Raw genomic sequence first — 19,917 nt, forward strand, 5'->3', positions numbered from 1 at the left:
GAAAATGATTAGCTCTGATGCAACAGGATATTCATTTTCAAAGCTTTCTGAGACTCACGGGAAGGCAACAGTGTTATCAGCTGAGTGAAAAGAAAAGATCAAAAGAGAAGATTGGAGAGGTGTTTAGACATCAGGGAAATGCTGGGAAAAAATCATCAAAAGGATAAAGCTAATCATTTACTTACAGGTGTAACGGTGGAGTAGAGGTATTGAAGTAAAGTGAGTTTAAATACTTGGAGTTTTTCATGTAAAGCAACAGTAGGTACACAAGATACCTAAAGAAGAGAATGCATGCAGGATGGAGAGGATTGACACGGGTTTCAGGGGTGATTTGTGACAGGAAGATAGCTGCAAAAATGAGATAGGAAATGTTATCGCTAAAAAAAAGAGATACGCAGACCTGGAGGTGGCAGAGTTGAAGATGCTAAGATTTTCACTGGCCATGATGAACAAGATTAGAGAGCAGTTGAAAGAAAGCAGATTTATTTAAGTGTTTAAGAGACAAAGAACTGATAAAAAAAATATTTTAGTTTTCCCCTCTTACTATGTATGCCTTCTGTTTGTTTGGTTTTTCTTTTCAATACAGTCCTTCTGTGACATAAAACCTACATTCTATGCGGTCAGTCACTGCAGTATTACTTCCAAACCATGGGGTGGCGCTTTCAAGAACAGATACAATTCACTACCATGGTGCACAGAAGAAGAAATTCGTCGCATTCCAAAATGACGGACCCGACAACATCTCCTGAGGACCAGTGGAAAGTGAGTAACTGCTATCAGAAACCTCTTTTTTGGTTTCAAATGACTCATGTGTTAGGCGTATGGCAGCACTGGCAAATGGCAAAAGCTGTGCTGTCTTAAAGTTGAAGCTTTAGTAAAGTGCAGTGAGTACACGGTTTGTTAGCTCCGTGGCTAACTAACGTTAGCTTCCGAGGTTTTGATAACGTTAGAAAGCTGTATTGGTTAGCTAACCAATTGCCTACTTATGTAAACAAATCAGCCATTGTTCGCCCTATGGTGTATACAACATGTCTTCACCTACACACGCAAAGTTAAATAAAAGAAAAAAGGTCAGAGTAGCTGCTTCTTTCTTGCAAATCTACAGTGCAGCATCAGTGTTTGTGAAGCTCACATTACCTTGTCTGATAGGCTACTATATACTATATATAATTAATTACCAGACCACAGAAATTGTCTTCGTTCCACCGACTCCTTAATATGGAGTCTGTGGAAATAAAATAAAGAAAATAAATAATTAATAATAATTAACATGTGTTCAGGGCCCCCATTTTAAAAAATATGTCTCTAAAATAAATCGGGTATAGTAATTTTACAGTACGTAAGTAAACATGTAGTAGGATCTATTGTTTAAACTTAACATATATTCATTTTTTCCCCTCCTGAGCTTTTGAGGTCTTTGGAAACCACAAATTAGACAGCTGTGCCCTACATCAAACAATAGTTCTGTGATGAAGGCTCTTATTTTCTACAGCTTTTTACCCACCTGTTTTCCTGAATTGGACAAATCAGGGCAATGCACAGTGGGGGCTTAACTGGCTGGCTATTGCTCTTTTGTCAAACAAATGTAGGGCAGCACAGCATTTTCCCTTGCCATTAGCTTCACAGCCTCTTATTTTTTTTGCCTTTTTCTATCTTCTGCTCTCTCATGATGGCTCGGCAGACATCCGATGGTGCTTTCAGCGATGGTGGCTTTGACAACAGTGAGTATTCAGTCAGTTCTTGTGTTGTACTTCATCACCAGTGTAATCTGATCTCTCATATGATTCCGATTATAGATGTATATCAAAATATGTTTTGATTTTGTTGTGAGTTATGTTTGATCACTGCTGTCTTGTTGTCTAGGTTATATTTCTGAAGCAATTAGAAAGGGTACTGTAGTGTCCCGGGCCAACAGTATCGGCTCAACAAGTGCCTCTTCAGTGCCAAATACAGGTACTGGGTTTGAATGTTGTATATTTATGTGATAGTTTGATACTAGTAATGTAATTGTAGTGTAGGTTAATTGTTTACTTGTTTGGTTGTTGTAGCCTGAGCCAGTCAGATATTTTAAAAAAAAGTTTCATTTTTGTTTATTTAGTGTAAAAGCGAAATACAATGAGACACAGAGATAGCTTTGCTTATATTTCTCCAGGATTTGTACAAAAGGAAAAATTGCTTGTAATTAATAAAAAATATATATTAAGCTTCGCTCTAAAGCTTTTATTTTTATTTATTCCAGAAGTTAGAAAATGTATGTGTTAGAGTAACAAAACATTTAACATGGCCCTTAAATATGTCTTAAAAAACAAAAATATAGTTTGAATAAATATAAATAAAGATCTAAATATCTTTTGTATTGCTGTTACAGCAGTTAATTTTCATATTTATTTTACTCTATTTTGCTGTACAATGTTTTATACATAAAATTTTCTTACTTCCCAAACACAGGGATTGCTGTGTGAGGTAGAAAATGTTTCTTGTATCAGTCCATGTTAAATTATGGAAACATGTGTTTTGTATTTTACAATATTTTCTTAAATTCTTTGAGGGTTTTATGAGATGTTAAATAATAATTTACTTTGTAAATTAAGTGCATCACAGTAATTCATACTGATGAAAAACAATGAGTGTTGCCTATATGTGTGAAATGAGTGCCAACACAGGAATAACTCCAGGGTTAATAATCCTGTACAGTTATGAATTGATTTGATCAACTTTTTGAAAATAGCTACCTCAGCATTTTGTAAGTTGGCTAACAAAAACACTGCTAATGTCATGGTTCAGATTTTTATTTGTTCATTAATGAGTATTAATCTATTCCCACATAGATGATGAAGACAGCGACTACAGGCATGAAACATCATATAAGGACTCGTATAAAGATCGTCGGAGACAAGCACACACACAAGCTGAGCAGAAGCGTAGAGATGCTATTAAAGTAAGGACTCATATCTTGAAATTTGGAGATTTGCTTTAACTTTTTTCAGTAGTTACTAGTTGCTCTCTTTTAACATTAGAAAGGATATGATGACCTCCAGTCAATCGTTCCAACCTGCCAGCAGCAGTCTGAATTTGCGGTGGGAGCACAGAAGATCAGCAAGGCTACTATTCTGCAAAAAAGTAAGATGTGGTCAAACATAACTTTTGTTAACATTTGGACAAACTTGGACTGCCTCTGCTGAGTAACCTTGACTTCAGATTTAGTTGGAGATAATCTATATATTAATTAATACATCTGACATCTTGATAAGAAAAGAGCAATTTTCTATCCTAGTTTATGTTTATGTGCTATGAGTGCTTTGTACTGAACTTGTTGTGTATGGTGCTAGCTTTTCAAAGTTACATCTCACTTGGCCACATTTAACAATAAAAAGAGACGATAGACTAAGTTCAAGGAAGAACAGATATTTCCTGTCTTGCAGGGGCTCCTTTACCCAACAAAAGGGGAAGTAACAGTACCAACACCCTCAGTATAAAGGTTAACTTTCAACAGTGTACCTAAAACTTGTGTATAAGGCAGAAATCCCCGACTGACGATTTCTTGGTTGTTGTTGTGTGTTTTTTTTTTTTTTTAGCAATTGACTACATCCATTTCCTTCACAAAGAAAAGAAGAAGCAAGAGGAGGAAGTTTCTGTCCTAAGAAAAGAAGTGATGGCGCTTAAGATTATGAAAACGTGAGTGGTTTAAAATTCATAAGCCAAACAGCTTTTTCCACATTGTGTACTTCACAGGCCTTCTTTTTTTGGCGATCTGAGACTTCCCTAAATCCTCTCAACATACCTGCACTGTGTGCAAGTCACATCTTTTCTCCATCCAGACCGATGGAAAGACAGATTGTAAAAAGAATGCTGGTCTGGGGCAAAGAAAGAAAACTATGGATTAGGGAATGCATTGATGTGTGCTTTTATCCATGTTCTCAAAAGAATGACTCAAATTCATTGTTTATGAAACTATATTAACCCCCCCCCCTCCCTTTTTTTAAAATGTTTTAATAGGAACTATGAGCACATAGTGAAGGCTCACCAGAACAACCCACAGCAGGGAGAGGATCAGGTGTCGGACCAGGTCAAGTTCAACATCTTTCAGAGCATCATGGACTCCCTGTTTCAATCTTTCAGCAACTCTGTTTCAGTGAGCAGCTTCCAAGAACTTTCGGCCTGTGTTTTCAGTTGGATTGAGGAACACTGCAAGCCACAGGTAAGGAGTATGTTTAAAAAAAAACCATGAGAACTTTATTATTTTGTGTTTTATGTTGAGATATTTATAATTTGTTTTCTGCTTATGTTCTTTCCTAGACGCTGCGGGAGTTTGTTGTTGGAGTGCTGCGGCAGCTCAACGGTCAGCTTTACTGACTCCACCTGGCCTCTGGTTAACTCCCAAAAATTGACTTTTTGAGCTTACTCTGGCCTCTAAGAGTAAAAAAAAATGTTGATCAGCCCCAAGCTATGCCACAGTATTTACACTCACTTTGACTCATTAGTGACTCCCTGGCTGCAATTTGATTACCTCATCACATGTGGCAGAGGTGAAAGGTGGCATTGGAATGAGCAGATATAAGTTTAATGCAAATCACTTTAAGCATTGAAATGTACATACATGTTTAACTGAGTGTATTTCAGGATCTTCTGATTGTTATTTGATTTGGGAACCCAGCAGTACAGAAGTCACTGAAAGTGCAGTTTTCAATGTGTGGCAGGCAAAATATTGTGTTTAACTAATGGTAATCACCATCTGCAGTAGCCATAGTTGCCCACACTGAGATGAAAAACACAAGGAAGGGAGATTAGGTCTTAATAGCGAGAACTCTTCTTACAGATTGAGTGAACTGATGGTAAAGTTTATGGTGCATTTTAAAATAATCAACAGAGAGAAAAGAGGGGGGAGGGAACTCATGAGCCAACACGTTCCCCTCTGTCACATCAAGCATGACTTTGTAGCTTAATGCTGAACCAAAGGAGCTGTTTCAGCTTCAGTGGACGAACACTGAGACACTCCTCAGCTGTAGCAGATAATGGAAACTACTGCAGAGTAACAATCATTGCTAAGTGTTATCAGGAAAATGCTATATGAGATCTCAACAATTTATCACTGGGATTTGGCTTGTAATCCGACACATTTTGAGATGTACATAAATGGAGCTGTGACAAGCTGACAAAGTGCTGAAATGTCAAATTAATGTATGTATAAATTTAAATCTCTTTACAGTGTGCCATTTAACATTTTATAGTTGGCGTATTTCAATTCAATTAGGCTTCAATGGCAGGAAATGTAATGAGTATTCTGTCTCATAATTGAGCTACATCACACTATGAAGCAATGTGTGTGGTGATCTTTCTGCAATTTTCAGATTTTCCTTTAATCAAAAAGCTTAAAATTTCAGCTTCAGTTGGTCCAATTCCAGCAGAATGAACATTGTTTACTTTTGTGGCTAAGATGCAGTTCATGCTATGCTGTGTATCAGCCAGAACCTGCTTTTTTTCCCACCAAAAACTGTCCCTTTGAACTGCACCAGCCAAGTTCATGCTGTGCTGAATTATAATGAGTGAATTTCAAGTAGGTGACAGCTCATTTTAATGAAGGTTTTTTGTTGTTTCTATAAACATCCTTCCCTGTGTTTGCTGTATTCATGGAAATGTTTTTTTGTTTTTGTAACTGGCTTAAGTTGTTTCAAGTGTATTAATAATTCTGTTATACAAGCCATGTACACTCAGTGGCCACTTTTAGTTACCCCCTCCCCCCCTCTGTAAAATCCAGTCTGAGCCTTAAATTCTGCTTTATAAAGTTTTTTTTCTTTCTTTAAATATACACCAGCAGATGGGTGTCATCTATGCATTAATGTACAGCTCTTTTAGTGTTGTAGTTTGCTGTGGTGTTGAATGTTGACATTTTTAATTGACAATCCAAGGAGGTTGAATATTTAAAATAGGTTTTAAATCTGTACCTCTGAGAGAACACTATGAATTTGATTGTATTCAATTTCATAGGTTTGCCTAATGAAGTGGCCACTGAGGGGTTTTTTTGTCATCCAAATTATGTGGAAATAACAATAACAGGAAAAATCATAAAGCTAGGCAGTGGTTCCCAACTGTGCAGCTAATGTAACTTATTTTATTTATGCTTCACAAGAATTAAACTAAAACAATTGTGGCGCTTCAGCATCAGAATTTATGATCTTGAACATTTAATAAGCAGAAAACAGTACAACTGTAATTCAAAAATATAGATATATACATTATACATTTTAATTTATGCTTTCAGAAAATAAAAGCAAGATGGAGTTGAACAAGAACAACAATGTATAGATTTTAAACATTTAAATAAAGCCTTGTCATTTTCACTGGAAAGCTCAGGATTGGTTAAATCTGTTTAAAAGGGAAAATTTAAACCAGCGTTGCCTTTGAGGTGAAGAGCATGACTGTGTTGTCAATTGATGTGGAAGTCTTAAGAGTTTCACAAGCAACAAAGCATTTTTTTTTTTTTATAAAATCATACTTTCAGTTATGAACTTTTTTTCAATTAAAGCATTTATTAAATTTAACTATTTATTCAAAAAAAGGGGCCATAAATAAAGTATTCTCTGGGCTTCTGATTGCTTTCCTGTGTAATCCATTTGCTTAGATTAGTGGCAAGGTGACTGTAAAATAACTTTCTTGTTCAAGTATTTGGAGGAACTACTTTACAGTCCTCATCAGTCTCCACTCCAACTTCTTCCTGTGAAGAAGCAGAATATTGCAGGTAATAGCAAGAACTTTGTCTGTGAAGGTTCTCAGTCATCCAGGTCATCGTAGTCAAAGGAGCTTGCAAAGAAAAGCGTCTGGACTTCTTTAAGTTGAAGACGTTTCACCTCTCATCCGAGAAGCTTCTTCAATTCTAAGGTCAAATGGTGGAGAGTCCCAGATATAAACCTAGTGGGAGTATCCCCCCACAGAGGGACAAAAGGACCCCCTGATGATCCTCTAATCGCCTGAGCCAAGGTGTGAAACTGGGTGTGGGTCCCAATCACCCACACCCAGTTTCACATCACCCAGTCCAGACGCTTTTCTTTGCAAGCTCCTTTGACAGCAAGAACTTTATTTCATTCTTAAAAAGGATTTTTTTTTGTGTGTTAAACTCACCAGGAACTCCTTTTTGCTCTTTGGATAACCCTCGAGGATTGCATTTGTCATGTCTGAAGCCTAACACAAACAAGGTGCCAAACACTTTAATAACATATCCATATGCAGTTTCACTCACACTAATGAAAGGGATTGTACTGCACTTTTTAAATACATGGCATGCAATACGAAACATATGAGCTATGAATACAAAAAGGAACTTAAGTGAAAAAGATTACCAGTCTCTTCCTCTTTTTCCACTCTTTAACGTAGAGATCTCGTTCTCTATATACCTGCAAATTAAAAACAACAATAATATATATAAGCAGCTGGATAGCGTAGTGGTAAGGTAACACACCTTTGGGGCAGGAGTGGCAAGTTCAATACCCAACATCAACATTGCAGATCCAACGTTCAGAAGAAGGGACTGCTCTCACAGTTGGAGATTGATGAGGTACAAAAAATGCTACGGCAAGGGGGAGTCAGTACGACAGGTTGGGGGGAGATATCATTATCACCCCCACCAGAGATTGGGTACCAAGCCCCAAGTGCGCCAGAAGAAAGATTGTTGAGTGCAGGAGATCATGGCAAGCTTGAAACCTGGATCCTCCGTTACCAAGACTACGTGAAGTACCCTGAGAGGCTCTACTAGATGATGTGAATGCAGCACTATGCCGCCACCATTACCATTACCGAGACTAACAAGCTGATCTACAGTGAAATGAGATGTTAAACAGCCACATGGGAGCAGTACCCTACTCTCTAGGAAAAAAACCCCAGCCCCATCCAAGGTGTACTCTCAGATACCTTCTGAACAGTATATGCACAGCTGACTCATGGATCATTAAGATTTTTATATGACACTGTGGAAGACAGAGGAAAACTGAAGGCTGTAGACCATAGGTGTCAAACTCTGGCCCGCCCGCAGCCTAATTACATTTGGCCCGCGAAGCCATACCAAATTACTATTAGAGCTGGCCTACTGGTATTATACAGCTAATATATATATTGTTTAGTTTTAAACTTTGCTTGTTCCATATTCAGTTTACCAGCAAAACTTATTTGAGTCCATAAGAAAAGATTCATTCTTATATCTGGAGGAAGATTTTTTTTTTTCAATAAATATTAATGTTAGCCCGTGACTTTGTTCCAGTTTTGAATTTTGGCCCACTGTGTATTTGAGTTTGACACCCCTGCCATAAGTCATTGTTGATTTTGCAAAGCTGCACCTGTGATTCTGCGGCTGCTCGCCGATGAGCTGACAGATAAGATCTTTTCTTATCCTCTGTATCCTTACCCTATCACCTCTGCCTCCCACAGGGCGCCAGCCTGCTCTGTTGAAACACTATTTTTTTTCAGTGTTTCAACTGAAAAAATAGAATGCCATTGATCAAAAATAGAATGCCTTTGATCCAAAGTAGAATGCCTTTGATCCCTTGTGATGTCATCATCTTGCTGAGAGAGAAAACCCTTAAATAGGAGCTTTGCTCTGTTAAACTTTGCTGCTCAACGGACCTTGACCTGACAGTAAGCAAACCCTTTTGGAGAGTTTTGAGAGAATTTCGCGTTACTTAGCAATTCACTGACACATTTCACCATGTCAGCCAGCCCATCCTTCCGCTCAAATGAGCTTGGAATAGTTAAAGGGAGCATTTTGGGAAAACACTACAAGGTAGAGGCTTTCCTTGGAGAAGGGGGCTTTGGTATTGTAGCCAAATGTCGTGATACCATGACCAACCATGCTGTGGCTATTAAGGTCAACAAGAGCGACCCTGATATTCTGCAACAGGCAAAACTGGAAATTTTCATCCTGGAGCAGCTGAGAAGGTTGGATCCAGATGCCGCCAACATTGTTAAATGGAACGGTTTTTTCCACGACGGGGAGCGGGTTTGCTTAAAGTTCGAACTCCTTGATCAATGCCTGTGGGACTATATAGGAGACCGGAAAAACCAGGGTCTCCCCATAAGCGAAGTCAGGCCAATTTTAGGTCAGCTCACAAATGCTCTGTCCCACCTGGGTTCTGTGGGAATAGTGCACGCTGACCTCAAACCTGGAAACATCATGGTTGTAAACCGCCATGAGTCTCCCATCAAAGTCAAACTTATAGACTTTGGCCTCGCATGTCCTGCGTCTGCAGTGATGCCTGGTGACCGTGTGGGGACGGTTGGTTATAGTGCACCTGAAGTTATGCTTGGCCTTCCTTACAATGAAGCAAGTGACATGTGGTCTCTGGGGCTGGTAGCTGTGGAGCTTGGTACAGGGGTGCCACTCTACCCTGGAAATGAAGACTATGATGTTTTGAAATTCATCATAGAGACTCAGGGTCAGCCACCAGATCATGTTCTAGACTCTGGTGTGTACACTGAAGACTATTTCATTGAAGACAACGACAACCAACAGCGCTGGACATTTAAGACTGACCAACAATTTCAGTACGAGACACGATATGAGTCCCAGGAGACAAGATACATAAAACTGACGCGTCTCGATGACCTCGAACAAGTAATGATGTTTAGAAGAGGACCTGAAAATGGCCAACGTTTGTTTGTAAGCTTAATTAAACAGATGTTGGCCTTGGATGCCAACCAGCGCATAACACCGTCGGAGGTTCTCCGGCATCCCTTTTTCAACCCTAAGAGTTCCCCTTGCATTGACATGAGTGCTGAAAGACCACAAAACCCTGTGGTCTTTCAGCACCCTTCAAACTTGAAATGCAAGAGATCAGAGAAAATCAACTGCAGTTTTCAAAACTCAGTTGAATTTTCTCAGCAAGTATTCGTCCACACGTCAGCCAGCCCATCCTTCAGCTCAGATGAGCTTGAAATAGTTGAAGGGAGCATTTTGGGAAACCACTACAAGGTAGAGGCTTTCCTCGGAGAAGGGGGCTTTGGTATTGTAGCCAAATGCCGTGATACCAAAACCAACCGTGCTGTGGCTATTAAGGTGAACAAGAGCCGCCCTGATATTCTGCAACAGGCAAAACTGGAAATTTTCATCCTGGAGCAGCTGCGAAGGTTGGATCCAGATTCCGCCAACATTGTTCAATGGAACGGCTTCTTCCTTGACAGAGAGCGGGTTTGCCTGAAATTTGAACTCCTAGATCAATGCCTGTGGGACTACATACGGGACCCGAATAACCGGCGTCTCCCCATAAGCGAAGTCAGGCCAATTTTAGGTCAACTCACAAATGCTCTGTCCCACCTGTGTTCTTTGGGAATAATGCACGCTGACCTCAAACCTGGAAACATCATGGTTGTAAATCGCTATGAGTCTCCAGTCAACGTCAGACTTATAGACTTTGGCCTCGCATGTCCTGCGTCTGCAGTGATGCCTGGTGACCGTGTGGGGACAGTTGGTTATAGTGCACCTGAGGTTATGCTTGGCCTTCCTTATAACGAAGCATGTGACATGTGGTCTCTGGGGCTGGTGGCTGTTGAGCTTGTTACAGGGGTGCCACTCTACCCTGGAAAAAAATATTATGATGTTTTGAAATTCATCATAGAGACTCAGGGTCAGCCACCAGATCATGTTCTCGATCCTGGCGTGTACACTGAAGACTATTTCACAAAAGACAACTACAACTACAACCAACAACGCTGGACATTTAAGACCGCCCAACAATTTAAATACGAGACAGGATATGAATCTTTGGAGACAAGATACATAAAACTTAAACGTCTGGATGACCTCGAACAAATAATGATGTTTAGACGAGGACCAGAAGATGGCCAACGCTTATTTGTCAGCCTAATTAAAGAGATGTTGGCCTTGGATGCACACCAGCGGATAACACCCTCTCAGGTTCTCCGGCATCCCTTTTTCAACCCTGGCCTCTCCAACAGGTTCCCAAGTATCAACATTGAAAAACCATACAGAGTCAATCTCCAGCATGGCATTTTCCACCCTGGACAAAAGTGATAAAAACACAAACTGGGGTTGGAAAAGGATATTAACAGCAAATTACACTGGAAATATTAATTAAGCTGCTCCAATAATTATCACTTTGGCTTTTTCTTTTTCTTTTTTTTTTAAATTTTCACTCCCCCCACCCCAACCAGTCACGGCAGATGACTGTCCCTTCCTGAGCCTGGTTCTGTCGAAGGTTTCTTCCTTTATAAAGGGAGTTTTTCCTTCCCACTGTCGCTAAATGCTTGCTCATAGGGAATCTTCTGATTGCTGGGGTGGCCAAAACTCTAGGGAAAGTAGCAATTCTTGTGAAAATTTAAAAAAAAAAAAAAAAGCCTACCAATATTCAAAGCAGAGCAGCGGACACCTTACCATCACATCAGTCCTTTAATCTGACCTAAAACACCATGTTTACAGAAATAAATTCCATACAAATTGGAAATAAATTGTTGTTTTTGATTGTTTATAAATATATAGTGCTACCCTTCAGCCTCCTAGTAGACATACCTGCGTTATAAATGTGAAACTCCTCCGATTTTCAGAAAAGTTGACCTCTGACTTTGAAGTCAAGGTCACTGAAATTTAAGCTTCACAGAGTTTTTCAGTAGATGCAACCATGGTATTGATTTGAAAAATCTACACAATCACAAACTTGGATGTCCACAGTGCCTCGCCATATACCAAAGATTAAGAGGTGTTAAGATTAAGAGGTTTTCTAGGTTTTTATAAAGATTACAAAACACAAATAACAAAAATGTCAATGCTATTTTGATGTTGTCTAATGTAGTGCAAAAAAACAAAACAAACCCAAAATTTAATAAATAAAGTAAATAAGGTATATATATATACTTTTTTTTTTCTTTTTTATGTAAAAAGAAAAATCCTTTAACTGTCCAGTTTTCCTGATGTTATGATGCTTCTACCACTAGTTTGTCATTAATAAATCAGACTTTGGCTGCTGCAGCAGAAAAAGACAAAGAGAAAATGTAATCACACAAATCAGAGGTGCAGATTTACACTTTACTTGAAACAGAGCAAAAGTGCTTTTTAAATAGGTTAATGAATATTAAGTAATATAGGCTAGATGTCTGGACATTACTAGTTTCATTTGGGCCTTCTGGGCCATTAGTCCTCTGGCTTATTGCCAGTTACCAGCCAAATAGCTTGTGTATTTTATTATCTTCGTGTGTTAAAGATTCTAGTTCTTATTCTGGTCAAACTGTGCTTCATTATTTGTTTACAGCACAGCTACAGTTTCAGGTGACTTCAAGTCAAAAGGATACTACATGTCAATGGCCAGCAGCCTGTATTCAGTTTGAATATTGCAGTAAATGTACCTGGATCTGTTTCTATTGGGTTGTGAATTTGGTCTCACTGTTACATCCAACTTTTAGAGTGGGATAAAAACAAAAAGAAACAAGAGAGAATGGATTTGTAGTTAGAAATCCAAAGTTGCTTCTGTTTTGCCCACACACATTGATGACGATTTCACATCACTAAGCAGGTTATCAAATGTGGACAGAATGTTAGCAGAATCTTATAATTCTCATAAGATTCTGTTTTTGTGTCATTCAATACAATGTGTTTATGTGTGACATACTGATATGAATCATAGTATCTTATGGAATTCCAAAAATGGCTGCCAGGACAGCTGCCACCACACTGATGTGACACACTACAAATCAACTCTTTGATGCTCTGTGCTGAGTCTGCACAATAACCTGCACTTAAACATTCATTTAATATCACGTACACATATACACATACTGTCCCTCAAGAAGACACTGAGAAAAAAAAATAACATTGAGACTGTAACTTTGCCATAAGTCATAGGTGTCAAACTCTGGCCCGCGAAGCCATACCAAATTACTATTAGAGCTGGCCTACTGGTATTATACAGCTAATATATATATTGTTTAGTATTAAGCTTTGCTTGTTCCATATTCAGTTTTCCAGCAAAACTTATTTGAGTCCATAAGAAAAGATTCATTCTTATATCTGGAGGAAGATTTTTTTTTCAATAAATATTAATGTTAGCCCCCAACTTTGTTCCAGTTTTGAATTTTGGCCCACTGTGTATTTGAGTTTGACACCCCTGCCATAAGTCATTGTTGATTTTGTCTTCACTCTCCATCCCCTTCCAAGCTGCACCTGTGATTCTGCGGCTGCTCGCCGATGAGCTGACAGATAAGATCTTTTCTTATCCTCTGTATCCTTACCCTATCACCTCTGCCTCCCACAGGGCGCCAGCCTGCCCTGTTGAAACACTATTTTTTTTCAGTGTTTCAACTGAAAAAATAGAATGCCATTGATCAAAAATAGAATGTCTTTGATCCAAAGTAGAATGCCTTTGATCCCTTGTGATGTCATCATCTTGCTGAGAGAGAAAACCCTTAAATAGGAGCTTTGCTCTGTTAAACTTTGCTGCTCAACGGACCTTGACCTGACAGTAAGCAAACCCTTTTGGAGAGTTTTGAGAGAATTTTGCGTTACTTAGCAATTCACTGACCAAGCTGACACATTTCACCATGTCAGCTAACCCATCCTTCCGCTCAAATGAGCTTGGAATAGTTAAAGGGAGCATTTTGGGAAAACACTACAAGGTAGAGGCTTTCCTTGGAGAAGGGGGCTTTGGTATTGTAGCCAAATGCCGTGATACCATGACCAACCGAGCTGTGGCTATTAAGGTCAACAAGAGCGACCCTGATATTCTGCAACAGGCAAAACTGGAAATTTTCATCCTGGAGCAGCTGAGAAGGTTGGATCCAGATGCCGCCAACATTGTTAAATGGAACGGCTTTTTCCACGACGGGGAGCGGGTTTGCTTAAAGTTCGAACTCCTTGATCAATGCCTGTGGGACTATATAGGGGACCGGAAAAACCAGGGTCTCCCCATAAGCGAAGTCAGGCCAATTTTAGGTCAGCTCACAAATGCTCTGTCCCACCTGGGTTCTGTGGGAATAGTGCACGCTGACCTCAAACCTGGAAACATCATGGTTGTAAACCGCCATGAGTCTCCCATCAAAGTCAAACTTATAGACTTTGGCCTCGCATGTCCTGCGTCTGCAGTGATGCCTGGTGACCGTGTGGGGACGGTTGGTTATAGTGCACCTGAAGTTATGCTTGGCATTCCTTACAATGAAGCAAGTGACATGTGGTCTCTGGGGCTGGTAGCTGTGGAGCTTGGTACAGGGGTGCCACTCTACCCTGGAAATGAAGACTATGATGTTTTGAAATTCATCATAGAGACTCAGGGTCAGCCACCAGATCATGTTCTAGACTCTGGTGTGTACACTGAAGACTATTTCATTGAAGACAACGACAACCAACAGCGCTGGACATTTAAGACTGACCAACAATTTCAGTACGAGACACGATATGAGTCCCAGGAGACAAGATACATAAAACTGACGCGTCTGGATGACCTCGAACAAGTAATGATGTTTAGAAGAGGACCTGAAAATGGCCAACGCTTGTTTGTAAGCTTAATTAAACAGATGTTGGCCTTGGATGCAAACCAGCGCATAACACCGTCGGAGGTTCTCCGGCATCCCTTTTTCAACCCTAAGAGTTCCCCTTGCATTGACATGAGTGCTGAAAGACCACAAAACCCTGTGGTCTTTCAGCACCCTTCAAACTTGAAATGCAAGAGATCAGAGAAAATCAACTGCAGTTTTCAAAACTCAGTTGAATTTTCTCAGCAAGTATTCGTCCACACATCAGCCAGCCCATCCTTCAGCTCAGATGAGCTTGAAATAGTTAAAGGGAGCATTTTGGGAAACCACTACAAGGTAGAGGCTTTCCTCGGAGAAGGGGGCTTTGGTATTGTAGCCAAATGCCGTGATACCAAAACCAACCATGCTGTGGCTATTAAGGTGAACAAGAGCCGCCCTGATATTCTGCAACAGGCAAAAAAGGAAATTTTCATCCTGGAGCAGCTGCGAAGGTTGGATCCAGATGCCGCCAACATTGTTCAATGGAACGGCTTCTTCCTTGACAGAGAGCGGGTTTGCCTGAAATTTGAACTCCTAGATCAATGCCTGTGGGACTACATACAGGACCCGAATAACCGGCGTCTCCCCATAAGCGAGGTCAGGCCAATTTTAGGTCAACTCACAAATGCTCTGTCCCACCTGTGTTCTTTGGGAATAGTGCACGCTGACCTCAAACCTGGAAACATCATGGTTGTAAATCGCTATGAGTCTCCAGTCAACGTCAGACTTATAGACTTTGGCCTCGCATGTCCTGCGTCTGCAGTGATGCCTGGTGACCGTGTGGGGACAGTTGGTTATAGTGCACCTGAGGTTATGCTTGGCCTTCCTTATAACGAAGCATGTGACATGTGGTCTCTGGGGCTGGTGGCTGTGGAGCTTGTTACAGGGGTGCCACTCTACCCTGGAAAAAAATATTATGATGTTTTGAAATTCATCATAGAGACTCAGGGTCAGCCACCAGATCATGTTCTCGATCCTGGCGTGTACACTGAAGACTATTTCACAAAAGACAACTACAACTACAACCAACAACGCTGGACATTTAAGACCGCCCAACAATTTAAATACGAGACAGGATATGAATCTTTGGAGACAAGATACATAAAACTTAAACGTCTGGATGACCTCGAACAAATAATGATGTTTAGACGAGGACCAGAAGATGGCCAACGCTTATTTGTCAGCCTAATTAAAGAGATGTTGGCCTTGGATGCACACCAGCGGATAACACCCTCTCAGGTTCTCCGGCATCCCTTTTTCAACCCTGGCCTCTCCAACAGGTTCCCAAGTATCAACATTGAAAAACCATACAGAGTCAATCTCCAGCATGGCATTTTCCACCCTGGACAAAAGTGATAAAAACACAAACTGGGGTTGGAAAAGGATATTAACAGCAAATTACACTGGAAATATTAATTAAGCTGCTCCAATAATTATCACTTTGGCTTTTTCTTTTTCTTTTTTTTTTAAATTTTCACTCCCCCCACCCCAACCAGTCACGGCAGATGACTGTCCCTTCCTGAGCCTGGTTCTGTCGAAGGTTTCTTCCTTTATAAAGGGAGTTTTTCCTTCCCACTGTCGCTAAATGCTTGCTCATAGGGAATCTTCTGATTGCTGGGGTGGCCAAAACTCTAGGGGAAGTAGCAATTCTTGTGAAAATTTAAAAAAAAAAAAAAAAGCCTACCAATATTCAAAGCAGAGCAGCGGACACCTTACCATCACATCAGTCCTTTAATCCGACCTAAAACACCATGTTTACAGAAATAAATTCCATACAAATTGGAAATAAATTGTTGTTTTTGATTGTTTATAAATATATAGTGCTACCCTTCAGCCTCCTAGTAGACATACCTGCGTTATAAATGTGAAACTCCTCCGATTTTCAGAAAAGTTGACCTCTGACTTTGAAGTCAAGGTCACTGAGATTTAAGCTTCACAGAGTTTTTCAGTAGATGCAACCATGGTATTGATTTGAAAAATCTACACAATCACAAACTTGGATGTCCACAGTGCCTCGCCATATACCAAAGATTAAGAGGTGTTAAGATTAAGAGGTTTTCTAGGTTTTTATAAAGATTACAAAACACAAATAACAAAAATGTCAATGCTATTTTGATGTTGTCTAATGTAGTGCAAAAAAACAAAACAAACCCAAAATTTAATAAATAAAGTAAATAAGGTATATATATACTTTTTTTTTTCTTTTTTATGTAAAAAGAAAAATCCTTTAACTGTCCAGTTTTCCTGATGTTATGATGCTTCTACCACTAGTTTGTCATTAATAAATCAGACTTTGGCTGCTGCAGCAGAAAAAGACAAAGAGAAAATGTAATCACACAAATCAGAGGTGCAGATTTATACTTTACTTGAAACAGAGCAAAAGTGCTTTTTAAATAGGTTAATGAATATTAAGTAATATAGGCTAGATGTCTGGACATTACTAGTTTCATTTGGGCCTTCTGGGCCATTAGTCCTCTGGCTTATTGCCAGTTACCAGCCAAATAGCTTGTGTATTTTATTATCTTCGTGTGTTAAAGATTCTAGTTCTTATTCTGGTCAAACTGTGCTTCATTATTTGTTTACAGCACAGCTACAGTTTCAGGTGACTTCAAGTCAAAAGGATACTACATGTCAATGGCCAGCAGCCTGTATTCAGTTTGAATATTGCAGTAAATGTACCTGGATCTGTTTCTATTGGGTTGTGAATTTGGTCTCACTGTTACATCCAACTTTTAGAGTGGGATAAAAACAAAAAGAAACAAGAGAGAATGGATTTGTAGTTAGAAATCCAAAGTTGCTTCTGTTTTGCCCACACACATTGATGACGATTTCACATCACTAAGCAGGTTATCAAATGTGGACAGAATGTTAGCAGAATCTTATAATTCTCATAAGATTCTGTTTTTGTGTCATTCAATACAATGTGTTTATGTGTGACATACTGATATGAATCATAGTATCTTATGGAATTCCAAAAATGGCTGCCAGGACAGCTGCCACCACACTGATGTGACACACTACAAATCAACTCTTTGATGCTCTGTGCTGAGTCTGCGCAATAACCTGCACTTAAACATTCATTTAATATCACGTACACATATACACATACTGTCCCTCAAGAAGACACTGAGAAAAAAAAAAATAACATTGAGACTGTAACTTTGCCATAAGTCATAGGTGTCAAACTCTGGACCGCGGGCCAAATGTAATTAGGCCCGCGAAGCCATACCAAATTACTATTAGAGCTGGCCTACTGGTATTATACAGCTAATATATATATTGTTTAGTATTAAGCTTTGCTTGTTCCATATTCAGTTTTCCAGCAAAACTTATTTGAGTCCATAAGAAAAGATTCATTCTTATATCTGGAGGAAGATTTTTTTTTTCAATAAATATTAATGTTAGCCCGTGACTTTGTTCCAGTTTTGAATTTTGGCCCACTGTGTATTTGAGTTTAACACCCCTGCTGTAGACCATGGTACTCAAACAGGGAGAAGGGACAGTGAGATGGGGATTCATTGGCAAATGGGTGCGATGACATAGCTTAGTTCCGTAATTAAAAATTTACTGAAACGTGTGAATATGACAAATATGCAAAACAAATTTAAAAAAAAAAAAAAAAAAAAAAAAAAAAAAACAGTCGGTGAGGGGGAAATACTTTGTCACAGCATTTATAAATAAGAGAGGCCATAGGACAGATCCCTGGTGGATTCCTCACCTTGTCCTTCTCTTCTGGCGTGATGTGATTTGATGCTGACTTTATCTTCTCCAGTCGGGCTCTGTACCCAGAACACTCTGCTTTTAGCTCCTGGATCTCTGACACCATTTCCTCTGTTGTAAGGGAGCTGTTTAGCTCCTTCAGTTCTGTCATCACAGATTTCACACAAATTTACAGAACATCCCCTTTCAAACATATGCAGTAGAACAAAAACAACGTGTAGAGAAAAGAGAAGTGGGGACAAGCCTCATCGTAAACCGTTTACTGTATCAAACAGCCACATCTTGTGGCTTAACAGTGCGCAAAATCTGAGAAGATAGTGGCAGTGATTAGCAGAAAATTTCACCTGCATCTAGCTGCTTGCAGCTCTGGGTGAGGGATTGCACTTCTTCACTGAGCTCTGAGATCTGATGGTCCATTGCCTTCAGGTCTGCATCGTTCACATCTTTGAACTGAGCCTGTGGGACAGATTGAGTTATTTCAGTTACTTATAAATTATACGTGCATAATATTCCAGACAAACAGACTAACCTGGTCAGCAAAATAAATCTTTTGCTTGCCATATATTTTCTCCTTTATCTTGCCTTCCAGGGCCAGCAGCTCCATGGCTTTGACCACTGCCTGTTGGAAGAAATGTGTAAAAAACACTTAGTTGTAGGCTATGAAAAACAGGTTAATTTTAGGCATCTAATTGTCTCACTGAATTTTTAAACTCACCGTTTTGCCCAGCCCATGTTGCTTTTGTAAATTAGAGAAGACATCCTGAGCGCTGTAGGGCCGGTTCTTCTCATTTAGGTAGGCAAGGATGACGCCCGCCCCTGTGAATGACAGCAAGACAAGTTTAACGTTTATCTAAACTTACCATAACATTACACTTAACTTATACTAGAAGTAGATTTTCATGGTTATGTTAATATCTAATAGTGTAATATCGCTGGCCACAATCATCATTCTAATCTATTTTAATATAAATATGATTCCCCTCCTTAAAACAAGTATATCGTTTGGAAAAGGGGAAGAAGAATAAAAACACGGAGCTCGTCTCAGCTAACGCTAGCTTGTAGCCGTTTGGCTAAACGTTTCCTTTTATCTGTGACTTTTAACAATCGTCGTTTGCTCAGTGCAGGCGACTGACAAGCCATCTAACTTGTTATAGCCTAGAATATAAACTTTTTACCTACCGTTATCTTTTTTACTCATTTCCAACTACTCCACTTTAGCTTTCCAGATCAGAGTTTCGCGCAAAACGTACGTCACGGAAAAGATCGTTCATGCTAACTGATGCAACACACCAGCACAAAACCCGTCTTCTGCCTTCGCGTTTGAGCGCCCCTCTGTTAATTCTGCCCCAAAAGTTATTAAGTATGACAGGTTGAAAGTATCTCAATGGTTCTTTTACTTAAATTATTTTATGTTTAGTAGAACTTTATCTCCTTCTTCATTCCATGTTGTTAGCGATATCCCGAAAAAAAGTAGAGTGACACCTCTTTTAATTTGGCTGTTCTCAGAAGCAGTCAATTCAGTCCAAAACAAGATGTACCTAACCGGCCACTTCATTAGGTACACCTGTTCCCGAACGCAAATATTTATTCAGCTAATCACATAGCAACTCATACATAAAGACATGCGGACCTGGTCGAGATGAGCTGCTGACGTTCAAACAAAGCATCACAATGAGGGAAAAAGGAGATTTGGATGACTTT

General features: G+C 39.6%; 3 protein-coding genes across 3 annotated transcripts; 2 read left to right on the plus strand and 1 right to left on the minus strand.

Moving 5' to 3' along the window:
- Positions 1–648: 648 nt before the first annotated feature.
- Positions 649–6,583, plus strand: mlx (MAX dimerization protein MLX). Its single transcript, XM_006798214.3, has 8 exons — positions 649–762; positions 1,682–1,721; positions 1,864–1,953; positions 2,829–2,938; positions 3,018–3,120; positions 3,576–3,675; positions 3,997–4,198; positions 4,297–6,583. The coding sequence occupies exons 1-8, from the start codon at positions 649–651 to the stop codon at positions 4,351–4,353; spliced, it is 816 nt and encodes a 271-aa protein (XP_006798277.3). The 3' UTR covers positions 4,354–6,583.
- Positions 6,144–19,728, minus strand: psmc3ip (PSMC3 interacting protein). Its single transcript, XM_006798213.3, has 8 exons — positions 19,396–19,728; positions 18,932–19,032; positions 18,746–18,835; positions 18,561–18,672; positions 18,215–18,360; positions 7,335–7,388; positions 7,117–7,176; positions 6,144–6,712 (listed from the first exon to the last, which is right to left on the minus strand). The coding sequence occupies exons 1-8, from the start codon at positions 19,412–19,414 to the stop codon at positions 6,656–6,658; spliced, it is 639 nt and encodes a 212-aa protein (XP_006798276.2). The 5' UTR covers positions 19,415–19,728; the 3' UTR covers positions 6,144–6,655.
- On the plus strand, positions 8,613–16,378 carry LOC148103002 (uncharacterized). Its single transcript, XM_087839949.1, has 2 exons — positions 8,613–10,039; positions 13,690–16,378. The coding sequence occupies exons 1-2, from the start codon at positions 8,693–8,695 to the stop codon at positions 15,850–15,852; spliced, it is 3,510 nt and encodes a 1,169-aa protein (XP_087696075.1). The 5' UTR covers positions 8,613–8,692; the 3' UTR covers positions 15,853–16,378.
- Positions 19,729–19,917: the final 189 nt, after the last annotated feature.

This window comes from Neolamprologus brichardi, chromosome 4, assembly GCF_056152115.1.
Source record: "Neolamprologus brichardi isolate AB-2024 chromosome 4, ASM5615211v1, whole genome shotgun sequence".
NCBI classification, from domain to species: domain Eukaryota; kingdom Metazoa; phylum Chordata; class Actinopteri; order Cichliformes; family Cichlidae; genus Neolamprologus; species Neolamprologus brichardi.

Coding starts and splice junctions, on each gene's coding strand:
- mlx (XM_006798214.3), top strand. CDS start 649: ATGGGGTGGCGCTTTCAAGAACAGATACAATTCACTACCATGGTGCAC. Junction 2,939..3,017: donor AGCGTAGAGATGCTATTAAA/GTAAGGACTCAT, acceptor TTTTAACATTAG/AAAGGATATGATGACCTCCA. Junction 3,676..3,996: donor GCGCTTAAGATTATGAAAAC/GTGAGTGGTTTA, acceptor ATGTTTTAATAG/GAACTATGAGCACATAGTGA.
- LOC148103002 (XM_087839949.1), top strand. CDS start 8,693: ATGTCAGCCAGCCCATCCTTCCGCTCAAATGAGCTTGGAATAGTTAAA. Junction 10,040..13,689: donor ACCGTGCTGTGGCTATTAAG/GTGAACAAGAGC, acceptor GTGGCTATTAAG/GTCAACAAGAGCGACCCTGA.
- psmc3ip (XM_006798213.3), bottom strand. Junction 18,673..18,745: donor AGATTTATTTTGCTGACCAG/GTTAGTCTGTTT, acceptor TCTGTCCCACAG/GCTCAGTTCAAAGATGTGAA. Junction 18,361..18,560: donor CTGCAAGCAGCTAGATGCAG/GTGAAATTTTCT, acceptor CTGTGATGACAG/AACTGAAGGAGCTAAACAGC.